We start from the raw sequence: 20,138 nt of genomic DNA on the forward strand, positions 1-20,138 counted from the left end.
TGCATGTTTTCTAGCTGTCAAAGTAAAAAGCACAAAAGAAAACTAATAAACTGATTACAGGGTCTGAAGCCCCCCACACTTCCGGTCTCTTTGTTTTTTAATATTATGCAACAATTGCAATTGTACTTCCGAAGAATTATTATTAAAAATGTATTTGTCTTCTGTGAAGAGTTGATTTGCAAAGTAGTTTACAAGTCATTGTTGTTGTTACTTACCGAGCACGTGTGAAGCTGCACACAAAGTAAACACACACCAATTCACTGCAAGGACACTTTAATTTAGCAATAAATATTCACATCTCAAATCTCTATTCTTTCAGTTCACATATTACACACACAAAGAAAAAATATAATCATTTAGTTTTAAATGATTTCAATAAGTGCACTGACATATACACTGTTTTTTAGGCTTTAATTGATATCATGGTAACTCATTCTCTCACCTTCAGTCAGAAATAATAAGAAGAAAGTCCATATTCCTCAACATCTCCGATCCCTCTGTAGTATGTACAGACTTAGTGGCACTCACATGCACGCACCTGAACACAGACTGGGACACGTTCATCCCAGAAGCCTATGTATAGTATAATATGTACATTCAGATTTATACAGTACAATCTATTCAATAAGTGCAGATATATTCATGCAAGAAGAGTCACGATAAAAGAAAAGGCTAGCCAACACATATAAAATCTCTCCACACCTCCTTAAAACCCTTTTGTTTCCTGGAGTCTTCTTAAACTTCGCCGTCTCTCTCGGTAATTCTTTGCTTTGTCCTCATTCGCTCCTAATTCAGAATATTATGTAGTTTTCTCTCAACGGCACTGAAGGTAAACGACATCAGCGATCAATTACAACCTCAAGAATTGCAGTAGCAAAAAAAATAAAGGGGGGGGGGGGGGACAGTTACACGAGGCCCACAGAAAAGAAAAGAGGAAATACATGAAGAAAGGCTATTTTACATTCTTGACTCTTGTCGTGTTTTTGAACAAGAAGCCCTCAGTGGGATGTGGCAGGGAGGGGGGAGGACTAGAAGAAGGTCATTTCTGACTTAAGACATCACGTGTGCAAAACCACAAAACCTCATGTAAAAGCGTGCTTCTTCAAAACACAGGAACACACACAATGATTCAACCTGACGACTGTGTGACGTGAGCACGTGTGATTATGTTGTTTTATTTTGTTCCAATGCTGGGAGCCTCGTAAATCTAAAACAAAGACAAATTAAACTCAGATTCATTCTTTAAACGAAGGTTTTGTGATGTGCTCACATCCAACTGAAGGAAGAAAACTAAACCTCATTGATTTTAAACAACTAATAATACAAATGATTCAAAAGGTGAACTCAAGGTAAAGCATGGTGCACCCCCGAGCAGTGAAACTCTCTATAACCATGTACAAACATCTGCTGATATAATTAATCACTGATCAAAACAATTATTGTACAATATTCATCATACTCGTAGCAGGTATATTATAATATCGATAAAACAGCAAGAAGCTTCAGAAACATTGAAAATATATGATTGATTGTATTTCCCCGTCGTGAAGCCAGGCGGCTCCTGCTGACATGTAAAAGACCATTAAGCAAAAAGGACCGTCAGGAAACCGGACACTGGCTTGTAGAAGTTTAAGACGAAGCAACATATCTGCGGTCGTCTGTTAGCAAAGCGGAACTTGCAAAAGTGGACGCAGACATCGTGAAGCCAAGTCAATTATTGCAAAGTCAAAAGACATTTTTTTTTGCAAATCTCTGCCGTTATAAATGCCAAACTCCGCTGGAATGCATTTGGTGGTTTAGTCGTTATTTACATCCCCGTGTGAGCAGCTGGACATGTGCTCTCTGCCAGTGTCACGTCATCACTTCTGGGTACTGTACATGTACATAGTCTCAGACAGACTCAACTAGACTTCAAACTATTCAAACTGAGGCGATATATCTGGATATAGATTTAGTTTCTTCTGAAATTATATGGCTATAGACTTCTTTTTCTTTATATATAGTGTGTGCAGTGTTTGTTCCTACGTGTGTGCCCCTGCCGCTCCTCCCCCAGCTGTGCTCTTGATCTCCTACATGTGTGGGAAACGGAGGTGAAAGTAACAGAGGCGAAGCAAACTGCGCTTCCTCTTGTCACTCGCGCTGCTGCTGTTACTTTCCGTCCTGGCTGACTTGGTCCGAGACCGAGCTCTGCCAACCTCCTCCACTCTGTAATCTGACCTCTGACCCCTGTGGCCCCACATCCTGCTCACACCACGGTACTTATCCGGTTGATAGGCTTGGACTTGGAGCTGCCCCCTGTACCTGTCGCTCCAGCCCCCGTCACCTGCGGCCCCTGCTGAGGCTGCCCGGGGTGCAGGGGGGGGAGAGGGGAGAGAGGTGTAAGAGGGGTAAGGGGGGACAAAGGGGGGGGTAAAGGGGAATGTGGTGGGGGAGGGGGGATAGAAGAAAGAGGAGGGTACTGGGGCAGATACGGGCCGACGGTCACAGCGTGATGTGCATTTACGGAGGCGGACGGCAGGTTGTGGGGCAGAGTGCCGAATATAAAGTGTGTTTGGTGGGTGGAGTGGCTGGCTGGGTGTGGTGTGTGCACGTGTCCGGGGTGGGTTTGGGAGTGTGCGTGGGGGTGCGGGTGGGAGTGAGACATGGTTAGTGGTAGTTTGGTACCGGGGAGGCCGCCCCCTCTGATAGAGTGTGTGGGCTGCGCGTGGTACAGGGCAAACTGTGGGTTCTGGGAATGTTGGGAGAGAGGAGAAAGGGGGGGGGGACATCCCACCACCATGTTGGCGTAGCGACCCGCAAGCCCATGCTGGGAAAGCTGGGAGAGATGGGCCAGCTGCGGGTGCGGGGCGTACGGGGCGCCGAGTGGTGGACGACAGGGTAGTGGGCCTCTCTGTATAGTGTGAGGGGGCACGCCTTGCAAAGGAGGAGGGACAGTTTGGACGTGGTAGCGATGGTGATGGTAGTAAGGTGGTGGGGGCTGCACGGTGCCCACGTGACAGTACTGTGCGTGCAGTGCCTGGATCTTGGAAGGCCCCCCGTCCAACTGGCACAGCGATGAAGGGGAGTGAGGAGGGGGCCCTCCCGTAGTCGGTGGGGGTACAGGTGCGGGGTAAGGTGGCCCCGGTGGAATAAGGGGCCCTGGTGGTTTGGCACGTTTGCTGCCGAATAGAGATCCCAGGAAGGAGCCGCTGTTGTTGCTGCTGCTCCCCCCAGGGCCGCTCCCCGCTCCTGTTCTCTCGACACTGCTGGAGACTCCCCCCACTCCTGTCCCAGCAGTGGTATGTTGCTGCCCCGGCCCACCCCCCACCCCCGATCCGGGGCTCAGGATGGGGCGGTGAGGCCGGAAGTCTTCTGTGCCATAACAGCCGGGCACAACGCCTGGCACCTGATAGCGCTGGTGAGGCTGCGGGCTGCTAATAATGGAGCCCTGCGAGGACAAAGCATCGTCGTGGTTTAGGGTCGCACTAAAACCCCCGTTCACACTTCACGTTACACTTTCTATGACTGTCGATAATGTAATATAAACACACTTAGAGTGCAATATAAGCACTCACATATAACACATTATAAAGCTTAATGATAACATTAAGATCCTATAGTTGTAATACATTATAACATGTTTATAATGCAGTATAATCACTGTTGTAATGCTTTATAATGTCATCATGAGTTACTCTACAAGTGGTCATCGTTTGCTTTAAGAAGAAAATACATTTATGTAGGAACAACACACAAAACATTCAATTAATTTTTACTTTTAAATTTAAAGGAAAAACCACCACTTAGATTAATTTATAGTCACACGATAATGCATTATAAAAAATATTATTACGTATTACAACTATGGGAATTATAAAACACTATGATCCTAGCAAAAAGTATGAATTGTTACACTTTATAAGTCATTAAAATATATGTTATAAAGCATTATGTATTTGTATGAATGCAGTGCTATAAGTATGTGTGTAATGTATTATAGACATGTCATAGAAAGTGTTCACATCATCACACACAGGTGACTCGTGTGTGTGTGTGTGTGTGTGTGTGTGTGTGTGTGTGTGTGTGTGTGTGGAGGTGACGTACATGCTCGGACAAGAAGGAACACACACATCCATGTAAAGCGTGTCAGTGCAGGACATGTGGACACAAGCGTGCATGGACACGCACACGTCATCTACAGTATAGACTGCACACTGTACACACACTGAGCATGCTCGGGAAGATGAAGCACCAGTACGGGGGAATGGCGGTCTGTTAAAGGTTACAGTAGGCCTGTCACGATAACTACTTTTTGTTGGACGATATATTGTCGCGGAAATAATTGCAATAAACGATAATATTGTCATTTTAAGACAATGATATAATGACAATACAATAACATGGCAATATGATAGCATGTAAACACAATGCGTTATAACGAGGTCATGTCCATATATCGTACGATAAATTGATAACGTAAAAATTATCGCAGTCATGTCCGTATATCGTGTGTTAAATCAATAACGTAAAAACAATCTAGTTCATGCCCATTTATCGTACGATAAATCGATAACGTGAAAACGATCGAGTTAAAGCCAATATATCGTACGATAAATTAATAACGTAAACATTATTAAGTAATTTCCAAATATCGTACAATAAGTCGATAATGTAAAAATTATCGAGTTCATGTCCACATATCGTACGATAAGTCGTAATTATCGTGACTGGCCTTGGTTACAGGTCAACATCTAGTCTTTCAGACTTACTTCCATGGTACTGTCCAGAGAACCAACACTGTTCCTGCGACCACGTTTCCCTGCACCCCACCAGGAAGAGTAAGGTTAGCAAAGAGTGGAAGATCGGAAAGTTTGTTCACATGCATTTAAAAAAAGAAGAAGCAAGAAACTGCATAAGCTGTGTCTGAATGTCAGAGAGAAAAAGAAACAGGAAGTAGTAATAGAGAGAGAAAACTAAACCGTTGTAGAAGCCGAACCGTCTCTGAGGTGCTGTTTTCTCACCTGCGTCCGATAGGTCCCTGAGAGATGAGCTGAGCGCTGTGCGTTTGAGACCATCACCCACTGAGTCATCAAAACTTGTCCTTCCCAGGGTGCCATTCACAACATCGCTCTTCCCACCGACACCTCCAGTGAGCAAGCTGGGTCGCATCACACCTTTCTGTTTCTCCAGCTCCGCTGTAAAAAAAACAACACAAAAGGGCAAAATGAGAGGGAGACAGTACGGAGACGAACACACCAGAACAACCAACACGCCATTTCTTGATCAAATGTGCTATCGTTCAAAGCATCGCGCCCGCTGAAGTTATGGTCCGATGTGGAAGAATACTGAAATCATTTACTTAAGGCAAAGTAGAAATACTACAGTCTAAAACATACTACAAGTAAAAGTCCTGAATTCAAAATGTTACGTAACTAAAAGTACAAGTATTATGAGCTAAAGAAGCTAGCTAATGCTACTGATGGACAGGAATCCGACACACCAAGTTGTGTCGAACATTATTACTTTACAAATACCAGTTTTAGTGTTATTTTGTTTAAATTGGCAGTAAAAAGCAGAATGTTTCCCTCTAAACATGAAGAATAAAGTAGCATTAAATGGAAATACTCAAGTGACGTACAAGTATGTCAGACTTGTACCTAAGTGCAGTACTCGAGTACATGTGGTTATAGTTCACAGTGACGGCCAGTAGATGGCGGACTTACATTCCACTCTGTACTTCTCCATCTCTTGCACTTCAGCAATGCTCTCCCTGAGGTCGCTGACAAAGCGGGTGCGGTCCTGCTGACTGGGCGCCATAAAGACGATAAGGACCTTCCTCTCCCCGCCCAGCACCGCTGTGGTCAGGCGGATACCGTGAGGGTAGTCTGAGAGATGCACAGAAATAAAACACTTTATGATAATCATAATAATCAGGAAGGGTAATTAAGTAATAGTGGAAGTAAAAGTTTCTTACAAGAGTTCTGGAACATGTGCACTTGCATCTCAACCAAAGGGAACGATTGTCTGAAACTATAAGTCACTGAGGTTTTCTTCTTCTGGAAGATCTTGGTCACCTGTGGGGAGAAATAGACGGGATTTAAATTAAATAGACTTCTTATCTGCCTTTACAGTCAGAAACATCCTTTATTATGCACTGGTCAACTTTTTAAATGTTGCTTAAACGGTGTCTTCTTCAGACGAGAGGAACATGAGAACATCAGAGTGTGTGTTTGTAACTGTGTGTGTAGATGTAAACTCTCCACAGCTACATTACATAACGCCTCATGTACATATTAAACACTTGTAATATAAACTTGTGTTGATGTGAGTCATGAAGTGGGGAAGCTTCATGCTGATATCTGTCAGTTAATCTTTTTACTCTATTCCTCTGTAGTGAATGTGAGTCTTACCACCAGCAGGTCGTTGAAGAGGAAGACCTCTCGTTGGTGAACTCCTGTCCTCTGAGGTCTGTTGGGGTCAGGCACCTCGTACAGCTGGCAGCAACATACCAGCCTGCGGTGAGGAAGGGACAGCACCTATAGACAAAGACAGTACAAATAAATGAATAAAATTTAAACTGGTAGTGACAACATATTACAAAGCATTGCATGTTGCTCACAGGCTTCTTGCCCACAATGACTCTCTCCACTGCCTGCACTTGGGACACGTGGTCATCGTTGGTCCGCAGCTCCCATTTCTGTATCCGCTGGTAGATCCCAACCAGCAGGTCCCTGGGTATGTCCTGACCGTTGTCTACACCTTGGGGGGAGACAGGGAGAAGGGGGGTTTTTAGGAAATGATTGTTTATCGAAAAACAAAATCACAAAACAGTTTATCTGGTGCGAAACGTTTCGCAGTTTTCACACACACGAGGCAGCGAGACGCATGAAAGCTTAACACTTAAAGTCCAACTGAAATCACGTTTAGTCTCGGGACGTTCCTAATGACCTTTAAACTTCACTGGTTCCCAACCTGGGGATCCCGACCCCTATTAGGGGTCGCCAAAGCTTCAAAGGGGGGGTCGCAAGATTTCTGTGAAGTCTTTTTATTTCTGAAGTCTGGATTAATTTAGATGTAAATCAGATAATCTGGAGAATCTTCACAGGAAGAAATCTGCTCAAAATGAACAAAACCTCCTGCAGTTAGTGCGTTCACTATTCCAGTTAATTGCGCAGTTTATCAGTTTGTGTGTACTCTCATTGTTAAGCATTGAAATATCCATAAAATATAATTCACTTGGTCAGAAGTCATCCGTTTACTCAATGATAGAAAGGTTGGGGACCGCTGGACTACTTTGAATGTCAGAATTCAGCACAATTTGATCTATAATGTCAAACATTGTCAGAAGAAATATTGCACATATTATAAGAGCCATTTAAAATCTTTAGACATTTGTTTATGAATAAATCGTGTTTTAAATGCCTATTTCACGAGACGTCACCTTTGATCCATTTTCGCCCTAAAATAATAATAATTTAAATAATAATAATTTAAATAATACGTTTAACTGAGTAATTATTGCCGAATAGCTAAATAATGTAAATAGTTTATCAAAAGGAAGAAAAGGTATTTTTGGGGAAATATTAGAAATACTCTTTTTGTCTGTTTGATTGACAGCAGCAGCAGGCAAGCGTCGGTGTCGCACCGTAGGGAGCACGAGAGAAAGTAAACAAACTTGCAATGTCACCAACATGCCACCATGTTGTTTATGATCCTGCAGAGTAAAGACGTGTTGTTTAATGTGCTGCTGCTGCTGAGCTCAGTTCAACGCGCTGCAGGAGAAGACGTGTGTTCACGTCTGCAGGTTAAACAACAATCTTGTGATCTGCGGCGTTACTGCTTCATGAAGATTTGATTGGCTGCATCAAGATCTCCATCTACGTCGGCAGATATGATACTGGAACGGTATAAACTCATGAAACAAATGTAAATGTTTTGTGTTTCTCAAAAGGAGAACACAGATTTACAGAGCAGCTGCAGCAGACAGAGAAACGTCATTTCAGTTGGACTTTAATCACTTTTCTTATTAATCTGAGGCATCTGTGAGAGGACGCTGGCGCCGTTTCTATCCAGCTTGTGTGATTTTATTATTTTTACATTGCTGTCTTTTCTACTAAACCCAACTTCTTCCCCCCTAATTCTATCCAAGTCGACACCATTCTATTCCATATGAAAGTTGACAGCTTGTTTTTCTTATCCTACAGTAGGTAAAACATCTCTGAGAACTCCTCTCTCTATAAATCAGATGTATTATTATACTTAAATGTTTAAAAGTCCCCTTCCTTACATATTGCATAAAGACATTATTATTACTGCCTAATGTGTGTTGTGTATCAAGTGTCTTTTCTGTCCTGAAGCACCTCTCAGATTCTTGATGAAATCTTCCAGCTTCATCTTCCTCTCAGCTTTCACGTTGGGACTGTACATGTCTGTGTTGAGGAGGATGATGGCGAAGGCCAAGATGAAGATGGTGTCCGGGTTCTGGAACTGCCGAACCAGTGTTGGATTACACACACAGTATCTCTGACTGCAGAAGAGACAGAACATCATCTTTAGTTGTATATCAGTCAGGCCTCTCTGCACTGTAACTCCTCTACATACAACACAACACAAACCTGAAAGCCTCGATGAGCCGCTCCACTTTCTGGGCTTCTCCTTGAACTTTAATCTGAGCCTGGAACTTCCTGAGAGCATCATCCAGGTCCATCCCTGAGAAGTCCATCTCATCCACCACACAGCTGAAACACACACAGCAGAGGTCAGGCTCCCCTCTCCTCTGGAAGCTCAGTCACATCTTGTTATATACACCATATGTGTGTGTGTGTGTGTGTGTGTGTGTGTGTGTGTGTGTGTGTGTGTGTGTGTGTGTGGAGCGGATTGCCTGAAGGCTGCATCCATTCAGACTTATGCATGAAACATGTGATCTGAAAATGTGGTGTTCACATATTCTGATCTGTGTACAAACTGACTTTAAAGGAATACTTCACCCACAAAATGATCATTTGTATATTAATTACTAACCGCCATGTTACCTGAAGAAAACATAGTTTTTAATCGCATGCCTCCACGGTGAATGAAGAATCAAAAAACAGATAAAACTACTACTACTACTTCTAATGCTACTGCTACTGCTATTACTACTACTAATGCTACTACTACTACTTCTAATGCTACTGCTACTGCTATTACTACTACTAATGCTACTACTACTACTTCTAATGCTACTGCTACTGCTATTACTACTACTAATGCTACTACTACTTCTAATGCTACCACTACTACTACTGCTACTACTATTAGGCTACTTCTAATGCTACTACTACTTCTAATGCTACTGCTACTGCTATTACTACTACTAATGCTACTACTACTTCTAATGCTACCACTACTACTACTGCTACTACTATTAGGCTACTTCTAATGCTACTACTACTTCTAATGCTACTGCTATTACTACTTCTAATGCTACTACTACTACTACTACTACTACTACTAATGCTACCACTACTACTACTGCTACTACTATTAGGCTACTTCTAATGCTACTACTACTTCTAATGCTACTGCTATTACTACTTATAATGCTACTACTACTACTACTACTTCTAATGCTACCACTACTACTACTACTACTACTACTATTAGGCTACTTCTAATGCTACTACTACTTCTAATGCTACTGCTACTACTACTAATAATAATGCTACTATTTCACAAACATACAGATCTTGGTAAAACTCTACACTTCCGCTTAAATAGGCCCGCTGCTCGTCCTTTCAAGTCCAAAGTGTTTTAAATTAACACATTTTATTTATTATATTATATTATTATATTTAAACTGAATAAATAGTAAGGTTTTAGTGGAAAGTCACATGTTTTTTTAATCATTTGTGTTCTTAAATAATTCAACACAGGGCGAGTAATTGATATATAATTGATAATTTAAAGGGTGAAATTGTTCTTCCCTTCTGTAGATACAGACACACATTCATCTGAATCTTGTTTTGACATGTTTGCATTTTCTAAACTAACACAACGAAGATGAAATGATCTTTTCTGTGCTTTCTATTCCCATACTCACTCTAAAACATCTTTGTTGAATTGTCTCTGTCTGTTTCCCAGGAACTCTCCGATCATCTGCCTGCTGAGGCCTTTCCTCTCCAGGATGAAGCGAGCAATCCCAACCGGAGTGTCCGACACAAAGCCTCTCTCTATCAGGTACTGGATCCCTTTCTCTGGTTTCCTAGAGTGGATGAAAAATAACTTTCTCAATACAACGTCACCAGTTATTTTACAGTGGAAATTCAGATTTTTAAATCGGGCTCGGATCCAAAACTGCTGCCGTGGTTCGGGCACGGGACGGGTTTGGATAGAAACTATGCGGGTTAATGTTTTCAAGCATCTCACTTGTTGAAGAGGTTGAGGCCGATGCGATACTGGCGTCTCTGCACCACATCACTGTTGAAGGGCGGGGAGTCCCAGCTATGGCGACTTTCTCTCTGGTACGTCTGCTTCCCCAAGGGAGGCAGAGGCTCCCTCAGGCTGTCCTGGGACGAGGAGCCGGAGCTGCAGTTTACCGTCTCGTTGGAGTTGGTGGTGGAGTTGAGCGAGTCGTTGTCTCCGTCCGAGCAGCACGGCTGCTCCAGGCCACCAGGGGGCAGCGCTGTAGAGGAGGAGGAGGACAGAGGGGTGGTGGGGGGCTGCTGGGGGGAGGAGGAGGACGAGGGTGTGTCAGGGTACTGATGGTGGTGGATGGGGTGGTGGTGGTGGTGGTGGTGTGCCGCCACCTGCTGAGGGATGTGTGTGGGTATGGGTCTGCCAGGCGCCCGGGTCTGACCCTGGGCAGCTGCCGTGGAGGGAGGGCGGGTGCCTGTGTTGGGGGAGTGTTTGAGGGTTCCCTGAGGGGAGCCGACTCCGACCCCCGGCTCCTGCTCGTACACCAGCTGTCTGTTCAGAGAGCCACGATCTGAGCGGTCACTCATGTCCACTGAGCTGTCGCTGGGCGGCTCGATAGTGAGGAGAGGCAGATGTGCGCCCCTGAGACGATAATCCCTGCACTCGGTGCACGGGGTGCTGCGCCGACTGTTGCTGCTGCCCCCTCCCTCTGTGTCCCTGCTGTCCTCACGCCCTCCCACACCCCCACCGGGGCCCCAGTACTCTGTATCTGTGCTGCTGGGAGCCCGATCCAGGGACAGCGGGGATGACGGCATGCCATCATCCATGTAAAGCGTGACGTCACTGTACGAGGTGGCGGTGCTGTCGCCGTGCATGCTGAGTCCTCCACCTGCTCCCCTGGCACGCTCTCCCAGACCTCTTTGGGAGGAGGGGTTGCTGCTGCTGCTCCACACACACTCTCCAAAGTCTTCACTAATCCCTCCGCCCTCCCTGCTGCCCTCCTGGGAGTCATCGCGACCCCCGCGGCAGGTGAGGGCGTCGTCTATGGAGTCAGCTAAGGACTTGACCTGCAGGGGACACAAAGAGGGGTTTGTTTTTTTATTTACATGTATAAAAATATTAAACAAAATACAATATATAAGTTACAGGAGAAAATTGGGGCTTGAAAAGTAGCATCACAATAATATAATAATAATAATAATAATAATAATAATAATAATAATAATAATAATAATAATAACAGTAATGTCATACACACCATGTGTCTCTATATATACATTTAGACAAAGTGAAAAACAAAACATAGTTTAGCAAAGTACAATGCATCCATCTGTTGCACAAGTATAATGCATCTGTCATGAGACACACACACACACACACACACACACACACACACACACACACACACACACACACACACACACACACACACACACACACACACACCTTCAATAATATATGAGGGAGGGACAGGGGGGACTGCATGGAGTTGACATTGTACTTCACTTTTCAATTTCTCTCACTGGAGCTCCCGTCAATTTCCTACCCACGTCGCACGCACGCACGCACGCACGCACGCACGCACGCACGCACGCACGCACGCACGCACGCTATGACTTGTTATTATTGTACATTATTATTTATCTGTAATACAATCCGTGTCTGCTTTGAGGGCCAGTTTAGCCTGTCTTCCTGTTCTTCCTGTGTCCCTGTAAAGACCTTTAAGACGTGCGTGTCCTAAAGAGTTGTGTAAATAAATGTTACCTGTTTGGAGAAGGAGTCCTCCAAGTGGGTGTAGTCTCCTGGGCGGTCTGGGTCGGGGGAGTGAGGAGGCCCGATGGCCACGTTGTGGGTGAAGCTGGTCTGTGTCTGGGCCTGCTGCTGAGGCTGGCGCTCGTCGAAGGAATACTGCAGTCTCATGTTGGACAGGATGATGCGGCGGGTCATGCGGCTCTCCGACGCGGAGCTTCTGAGACGCTCGAAGTTCTTGTTCATACGATATTGTCTGAAGGCTGTCTGGATGATCCTGGCTGCTCTGCGACTTACGAAGGAGCCACCGTACTTTCTCTCCAGCATGTCCACCTGGCAGAGGGAAGAGGAACATGTGTTACTGAGAGGGCTGCATCATCTGCATATTGTTTGCTCCTACTCAACGACACAAACCCTCTGACCAACAGCATCCTCAGCCAGAAGTCGACGAACTATTCAAATCTTGAGAAGTAAGATACTCTGAAAGTCCTGCATTCAAAAAAATGTCATTTTTATTTTGTTGGAGACACTGGGAAGCTTATTGCGACATCCTCCAGGATCTTTTTCATATACGATCACATCCTCTTTTCAGTCTCCGTATTTTTACTATGTTGTTTATTCTCAATTTCATTCTGAAGCAAACGTGCAATTTGGTATATTGGGCTGTATAAATAAATATGAATTGATTTAACGCGGATGACATGTCAAGCACAGCCTTTTCCTCTCATGTCATGATGTTCAGGGTTTAAATAAAACAACCTCGTGATTCTGGTTGTTTTTAAAGTTTTAGATAAAGATGGACGAAGTACTAAAGTAAAAGTAGTTCCTGCATTCAAAACCTTACTCAAATAAAAGCACTTTAGTATCAGCATCAACATGTGCTCACTCTGCACAACAGGACATTTCATAATAATAATAATAATTATTATAATATATTTCATTTAAATACGCTTTACAATAGAAAAATATTTCATACAAGCATACAAAGAAACATAAATGCAAATACATTGAAAGATGTACGCACAAGATGCAATACAAATGAGGGGGATGAGTTTACCAGGAGAAAGAATAACATAATATATGTTATTGATTCATTAATATGGAGGACTTTATGCTTAATTATTAACTAATCAGCCCGACAATAAACAGCTCTTCTGCGTGTAAATGTCTGGATGTGCATGTGTGTGTTTCCCGTCTGTTTTTAATTAAGATAAAATTGCCTTTGTGTATAAACAACGACATACTACCAGGTACCTTGTGGATTCCCCCCCAGGTATCAAAAATGTTTTATCTTAACCTATAACAATAGATGATAAATGAAATATAAATATCTGCCTCTTCAGTTCTGGAGTAAATGTCCTCGGTATTGTTACCTTCTTATCCTGCAGATCTGTGGACAGTTCGTAGGTGTCTGACAGCGCCTTGCATCTCTTGTTCTCCTCTTCCTCTTGCTTGCGGAGAGCCAGACTCGCAGGCTGGTGGCGTGTTCGCAGCGCCCAGGCCAAGCTGGCCGAATTGGAGACCGACACGCACGAAGGTTCCCTGGGTCCAGGGGCTGCGGTGCTGCTGTCAGTGTAGCGATCCAAGCCGCGCAGGTACGGCGCCTGGCTGAACGAGCTGTCTTTGCGGGCGCCCGTCTCCGGACACTGGGCGTCCCCTTCCACACTGCAGGGGAGGGGGGGGGGGGAGCAGACACTTTCAGAAGGAGTCATAAAGCTTGAGAACATATTACAGTAAACACTCTGAAGTTTGTTAAGTGCAAATTACAGACTGAATGAATGATTGAGTAAGTTCACTAAATTATGTAGCGTAGTACTTAAGAGGAGACTCTGCAGGTGAACAGGCTGAAACATCTCTAATAGATATCAGCATGAAACTTCCTTCTTATTAATCTTATTATTACATTTGTGCTGATGTGCTCCATGTCCAGATCTAAAGAGAAGTCTGGATGAAGCAGGTTCAGAGTGTTTCATGTTGTTCACATGTCAAAGGTTTGTACAGATTCTGGATCTGTCTTTGTATCACTCCATAAATCACTAAATCCTGTCAACACACAGAACTCTGTGCATCTCCTGCATGTAGTGAGTGTAGCGTGTATAACATGAGCTGTGAGTGACATGTGAACAAAGCCCTCTGCACAAAGCTTCAGAATATAGAGAGGAATGAAAGTGGAAAGTTTGGTGTATGTAAGTGCTACTGAAGTGGAAATTTGTGGAGAGGTTAAATCTACACACAGTTACACACACACACTCTGATGTTCTCATGTTTCCTCTCGTCTGAAGAAGACGACTTATAGAAGATAAATAACCTAAAGTCTCTGAATAGACCAGAGCTTGTAAACATGTTGTATCCTGTAGTGTTTCGCCTTCAGAGCTACAGAAAAGGACTTACATGTAAAGTTTAGAGCGGCGGGGAGTTAACCATCTCTTCCTGGAACTCATGGTGAACTTCTTCAGAGCAGTGCCAAAGATCTTACACGTTCATGGTTTACGTTGTGACTGAATGATCCAACAGACACAAAGGTCTCTGTCCTCCCTTTAGATAGTTAATATACTACCAGAGTTTATGGACTGTCTTTGTCTGCTTCCTTCTTTCTACGTCTTTGTGTGACACACACAGCAGCACATCTTGAGGAGTCATCAACCACTAAACACACTAAAGCCACACACCAGCAGCACCATGCTGACAGGAAACACCAGGTAGGTGAGCAGGAGTAAAACACAGCAGCTCAAATATCGTTAAAACACACGACAAAGCACATCTCCTCCCAGATTCCACTCAGTCACAAGTCAAAGCTAAGATTTGCAAACGACCGACAAAGTTTCAAAAGAAAACAGCAAATAACCACAAAACTTTTTTAAATCCAGAGATCCTGTCACGAACGTTTGCTTAGACAACATCCACCCCGAGTCAACTCGTCAGTCTGAGTTTGGGACAGCAGTCACATGCTCCTGCCTACATTTCCTCCCTGTGTTAGCCGCACCCCCCTTCTGTCAGCGGTCCCATAACAGGGCAGAGCACACCGAGCTGGGACAGAAGGTCGGGATGTGGGAGCGTTACAGTTACAGCACATGGAGCTGAGCATAGTGGAAGCTCTGTGTCACAGTAATGTCATGGAGACTGTGAGCGTCGGCCCCTCCCTGTGGACCGCACACACTTCCTGTGTTCCTGTTTGGTTGGAAAACACAGGACAAGAAGGAAAAGGCTCCTCAGGGAACCAGGAAGTAACTTGTAGGTATTTTAATTAGTTTTAATCTTGTCGGTCACTGGTTCCCAACCTACCAGCGCTCGTGAGGGCGTGATTTTATGGGGTGTAAGTTAAAGTATAACTTGAATATATATAAGTATATATTTATACTGCATGCTCACTGCCTGGACACAAACAACCAAAGAGCAAACAGAAAAGCATCAGTGAGCTTAATTAGTGTGTATGATTGTTACAAATAAACATAATAAAGATAGATAATTGTATTAAAATGTCCTAAAGATGCATTATTCAGAGGATATAATCATTATTTGGGTGAATTGTTACAGTTTATTAATTGATCTGTACTTGTTATGCATTGAATATAATATGAAAGATCCATACAATGACTCAGTTAAAGAATAAAGGTTGTTGTTGTTGGTGGTGCTGAAATAAAAACATGTCCATTCCTATAAAGAATCTCAGTTGGAGGCGGAAACGTGGCACAATGCAGCAGGACATCCTGCGCCGTGCAGCAGCACACGAGGTCACTGAGGTCGACTCTGTTACGCAACACAAGACTCCAGCTGCAGCCACACAAGTCTGACATCTGCAGGAAAGAACATATCACCACATCTACATATCCAACAGCAGCTCCACACACTGTCTCGTACACACACACACACACACACACACACACACACACACACACACACACTATTTGATGTCTTTGCTTACTTTAAGTTTGTTGATGATGTCTTATTGAACATCCTCCTCTAACTCCAGAGGTTGTTTTTAAAATCTCCCCTGCACATCTTGCTTCTTGTGTTTCTGCAGTTTTATTTAAACAAACACCATCTCAAACATCCCATATCTACATCTACAAGACGACTCCATGTCTCTGTGCAGCATCATTTATCATTCCTCCTCCTCTGCTCCTTAAATAGAGAAACTGAGAAGCGGGAAGGGGGTTGCTAAGTGACGGTTGCCGTGGGACCTTTGTGGGTGGCGAGGCAGTTGTTAGGACGAGAAGCATAGTTGCCATGACGATGCATTGACTGTTATCACCATTGAGGTGTTAAAACCTCTTCCCGTGTGCGGCCCGCCGGCGGGCCCAGCAGGTGTTTTATTGCGCCTGTACATGGACATTTTTGAATTATGAAAAAACAAAAAACAAAATTATATTTTTGGAAAGCTTAGAATCTCGTCTATTTTAATATGGAGATGAAAATCACAACAGCGGTACAATCAGCTCCCCAAACTAGCAAGTACACTCAAAATCAAAATCATAACTTTGAGCCCACTTACCTATAAAGCCTCATAAATATTCTCTTTTCAGCAATAGTTTGAAAAAGACGCTCCTAAGGCTTTGCCAGAGGTCCACACGTTCGTTTCCGGTAAAAAGATATCCACTGTGAACATCGTCACATCGATAAAAGTCCATGAACAGCTGTTGCAATCTGTGAAATCAGCTGATGGATGTTTACATTGTGTGATCATAAACAGTCATAACGAATATCTCGTGCGTTCAGCGCTGTCCACTTCCTGAATGTTAGGCGGAAGTTTAGCGTTAGATTGACACTTCATTTGAGCCAATCGGAGCTTCGATGGGTTTTTTACAACCTTCATGAGCCAATGGGTGTCAACTTGAACTTCTTTTGTTACAGACTGACCCTGGAACAGCTCAGCGTCCTGGTGGCGCGCGCATCGTATAGGAAACGTGCATTTCTTTCGTTAGATGCGTCACTTCCCTTGGTTTGTTTTTTCAAAATAAAATGTATTTCCAAAATAATATTCATTATTTATTGTAAAGAAAAAATACAAAAAATACATACAAATATTAGAAAGAAATGTCTTTATACTTCACTTACTCTGTGTGATTACTACTAACAGGGAATATGGGTATATAATAGTTATTTATAAATGTAAAAGATAAAAATAACATTATTTAATAAATATTATAATATGTACAGTACATTTACATATTGCACAGTTGGTGAACGCCTGGTGTTACTCTTGGACAAACCTGTCTAATAAATTAAGTTTTTATCCTTTTTATCTGAAATTTGGTGGTGATTTGGCAGATTCTGTCTTCTCTCCTTTTAAGGACTGAAAAGGACTGAAAAGCAGACACCTGAGAGCCTCCGCACACTGCCAACAGGTAGCTTCCTGTAGCTTCCTGTAGCTCCACTGTAACTTCCTGTAGCTTCACTGTAACTTCCTGTAGCTTCACTGTAACTTCCCGTAGCTTCACTGTAACTTCCTGTAGCTCCACTGTAACTTCCTGTAGCTTCACTGTAACTTCCTGTAGCTTCACTGTAACTTCCCGTAGCTTCCATGTATCTTCACTGTAGCTTCCATGTATCTTCACTGTAACTTCACTGTAGCTCCACTGGAACTTCCTGTAGCTTCACTGTAACTTCCTGTAGCTTCACTGTAACTTCCCGTAGCTTCCATGTATCTTCACTGTAGCTTCCATGTATCTTCACTGTAACTTCACTGTAGCTTCACTGTAACTTCCCGTAGCTTCACTGTAACTTCACTGTAACTGCTTGTAGCTTCACTGTAACTTCCTGTAGCTTCACTGGAACTTCACTGTAACTTCCTGTAGCTTCACTGTAACTTCCTGTAGCTTCACTGGAACTTCACTGTAACTTCCTGTAGCTTCACTGTAACTTCCTGTAGCTTCACTGGAACTTCACTGTAACTTCCTGTAGCTTCACTGTAACTTCCTGTAGCTTCACTGGAACTTCACTGTAACTTCCTGTAGCTTCACTGTAACTTCCTGTAGCTTCACTGTAACTTCACTGTAACTTCTTGTAGCTTCACTGGAACTTCACTGTAACTTCCTGTAGCTTCACTGTAACTTCCCGTAGCTTCACTGTAACTTCACTGTAACTTCTTGTAGCTTCACTGTAACTTCCTGTAGCTTCACTGTAGCTTCACTGTAACTTCTTGTAGCTTCACTATAACTTCTTGTAGCTTCACTGTAACTTCTTGTAGCTTCACTGTAACTTCCTGTAGCTTCACTGTAACTTCTTGTAGCTTCACTGTAACTTCCTGTAGCTTCACTGTGGCTTCACTGTAACTTCCTGTATCTTCACTGTAACTTCACTGTAACTTCCTGTAGCTTCACTGTAACTTCACTGTAACTTCCTGTATCTTCACTGTAACTTCCTGTATCTTCACTCTGGCTCCACTGTAACTTCTTGTAGCTTCACTGTAACTTCCTGTAGCTTCACTGTGGCTTCACTGTAACTTCCTGTATCTTCACTGTAACTTCCTGTAGCTTCACTGTAACTTCACTGTAACTTCCTGTATCTTCACTGTAACTTCCTGTATCTTCACTCTGGCTCCACTGTAACTTCACTGTAGCTTCCATGTATCTTCCATGTATCTTCTATGTAGCTCCATTGTAGCTTCACTGTAGCTTCCTGTAGCTTCCTGCACATCAGCACGAGCAGATGGTATTTTCACAGAAAGCTGAAATACATGCATCGCGACATTAGAGTCACAAGCCTGCTCTCTGAATATTCACAGCTGTTCCTTGGGTGGATTTTTACCTCCATAATAATCCTTATAAACCTCACATCTCATAAACCTCACATCCCATAGAGGAGGAAAACCAAAACAGTGATTTTCTGCAGAAGTCAGTCTGTGTTCTGTGGTTTTCATCTCCACAGTCTACATGCATCATTCGGAGTTGAGAGGCTCCGATTAAAACTCTGCAAGCTGGGTGAACTAAATAAATGAATTTGGTTTCAGTATTGATTTTCTTTCTCTGTGCTTCTATGCGAGGCCTTGCAACCCACCCGCATGCGTGCATGCATTTGTTTTTGCCTGCAGCGAGAAAAGATGTGGCGAGGTGAGGGCGATATGCAAGGGAGAAAGTTTGCTGTATAAAACATGAGTGTGGCCATATCGCAGCTGGCATCTCATTACTAATGTAAGAAAGCGTGTATTCCTGTTACAGTGCCAGATAGAGGTTCTCTCCAGAGGATCCCTCATAAAGAGGTAAACTACCTCCAACCATTTAATTGGAGCTGAAACAGATGGTGTGAATCTAATAAGCAGAAAAGTGATCGCTGAGTGTCCTGAGAATAAGAGACGTGGGCAGGAAATTGACGAGAGCTCCAGTGAGAGAAAAGTGAAGTACAATGTCAACTCCATGCAGTCCCCTCCTGTCCCTCCCTCATATATTATTGAAGGGCTGTGTGTGTGTGTGTGTGTGTGTGTGTGTGTGTGTTGTGTGTGTGAAAGAGCAGCAGTAGGTCTGACGCTGCCATCGAACCCACAGCAGGACGAGGAGGCCGGGGGATTAACTCGCCACGGAGGAGCCAAGAATTGCATCGACCTGTCTGTTGACTCACTTGAGCGTCGACTACTTCTCTTGTCTGCCGTCATCGCCAACTTCTGTAGGAATCTTTGCCATTTGCTCCAAAGATATTCTGCCATTATAAGTAACCCCTGCGACGTAAGTGTGGAGAGCAGAAGATCTCAGATAATTACTTTAATGATGTGATAATATTTACCTTCATGTCACTTAAACGCACAAAGTCATGTTTGTTACATTCAAAGCTTCTATTGAGGTTTTCGAATGAAGCTTCACACGTCTGTCGTTTGTTATTGTGGTTATATAAAAGTATTTCAGGTGCTGTTAGTTCATTCAGGTGCGTCTCTCTCTCTGTGAGCTGCAGGGAGATTTCTTTTCGAGGTTAAACACCAACAAATATGGATTGAATCAGAATATTTCATAAAATAAAAACATGTTGTGAATTTAGGTGATGACATCTGTTTTCAATAAATGTTGACTTTTGGACTTTAAACGAGT

General features: G+C 43.4%; 1 protein-coding gene across 1 annotated transcript; it reads right to left on the reverse strand.

Annotated features, from left to right (window-relative positions):
* Nucleotides 1-256: 256 nt before the first annotated feature.
* Nucleotides 257-14,586, reverse strand: iqsec2b (IQ motif and Sec7 domain ArfGEF 2b). The gene is given in 15 exon segments (XM_029435169.1): nt 257-2,363; nt 2,366-3,427; nt 4,749-4,798; nt 5,001-5,174; nt 5,703-5,864; nt 5,954-6,053; nt 6,390-6,515; nt 6,599-6,738; nt 8,340-8,506; nt 8,595-8,717; nt 10,061-10,222; nt 10,387-11,441; nt 12,139-12,456; nt 13,497-13,788; nt 14,515-14,586. Coding segments are annotated over 15 exon segments (4,275 nt in total). The 5' UTR covers nt 14,565-14,586; the 3' UTR covers nt 257-2,069.
* Between the last annotated feature and the right edge of the window lie 5,552 nt (nt 14,587-20,138).

Source organism: Cottoperca gobio, chromosome 7 (genome assembly GCF_900634415.1).
Source record: "Cottoperca gobio chromosome 7, fCotGob3.1, whole genome shotgun sequence".
In the NCBI taxonomy this organism is placed as follows: Eukaryota; Metazoa; Chordata; class Actinopteri; order Perciformes; family Bovichtidae; genus Cottoperca; species Cottoperca gobio.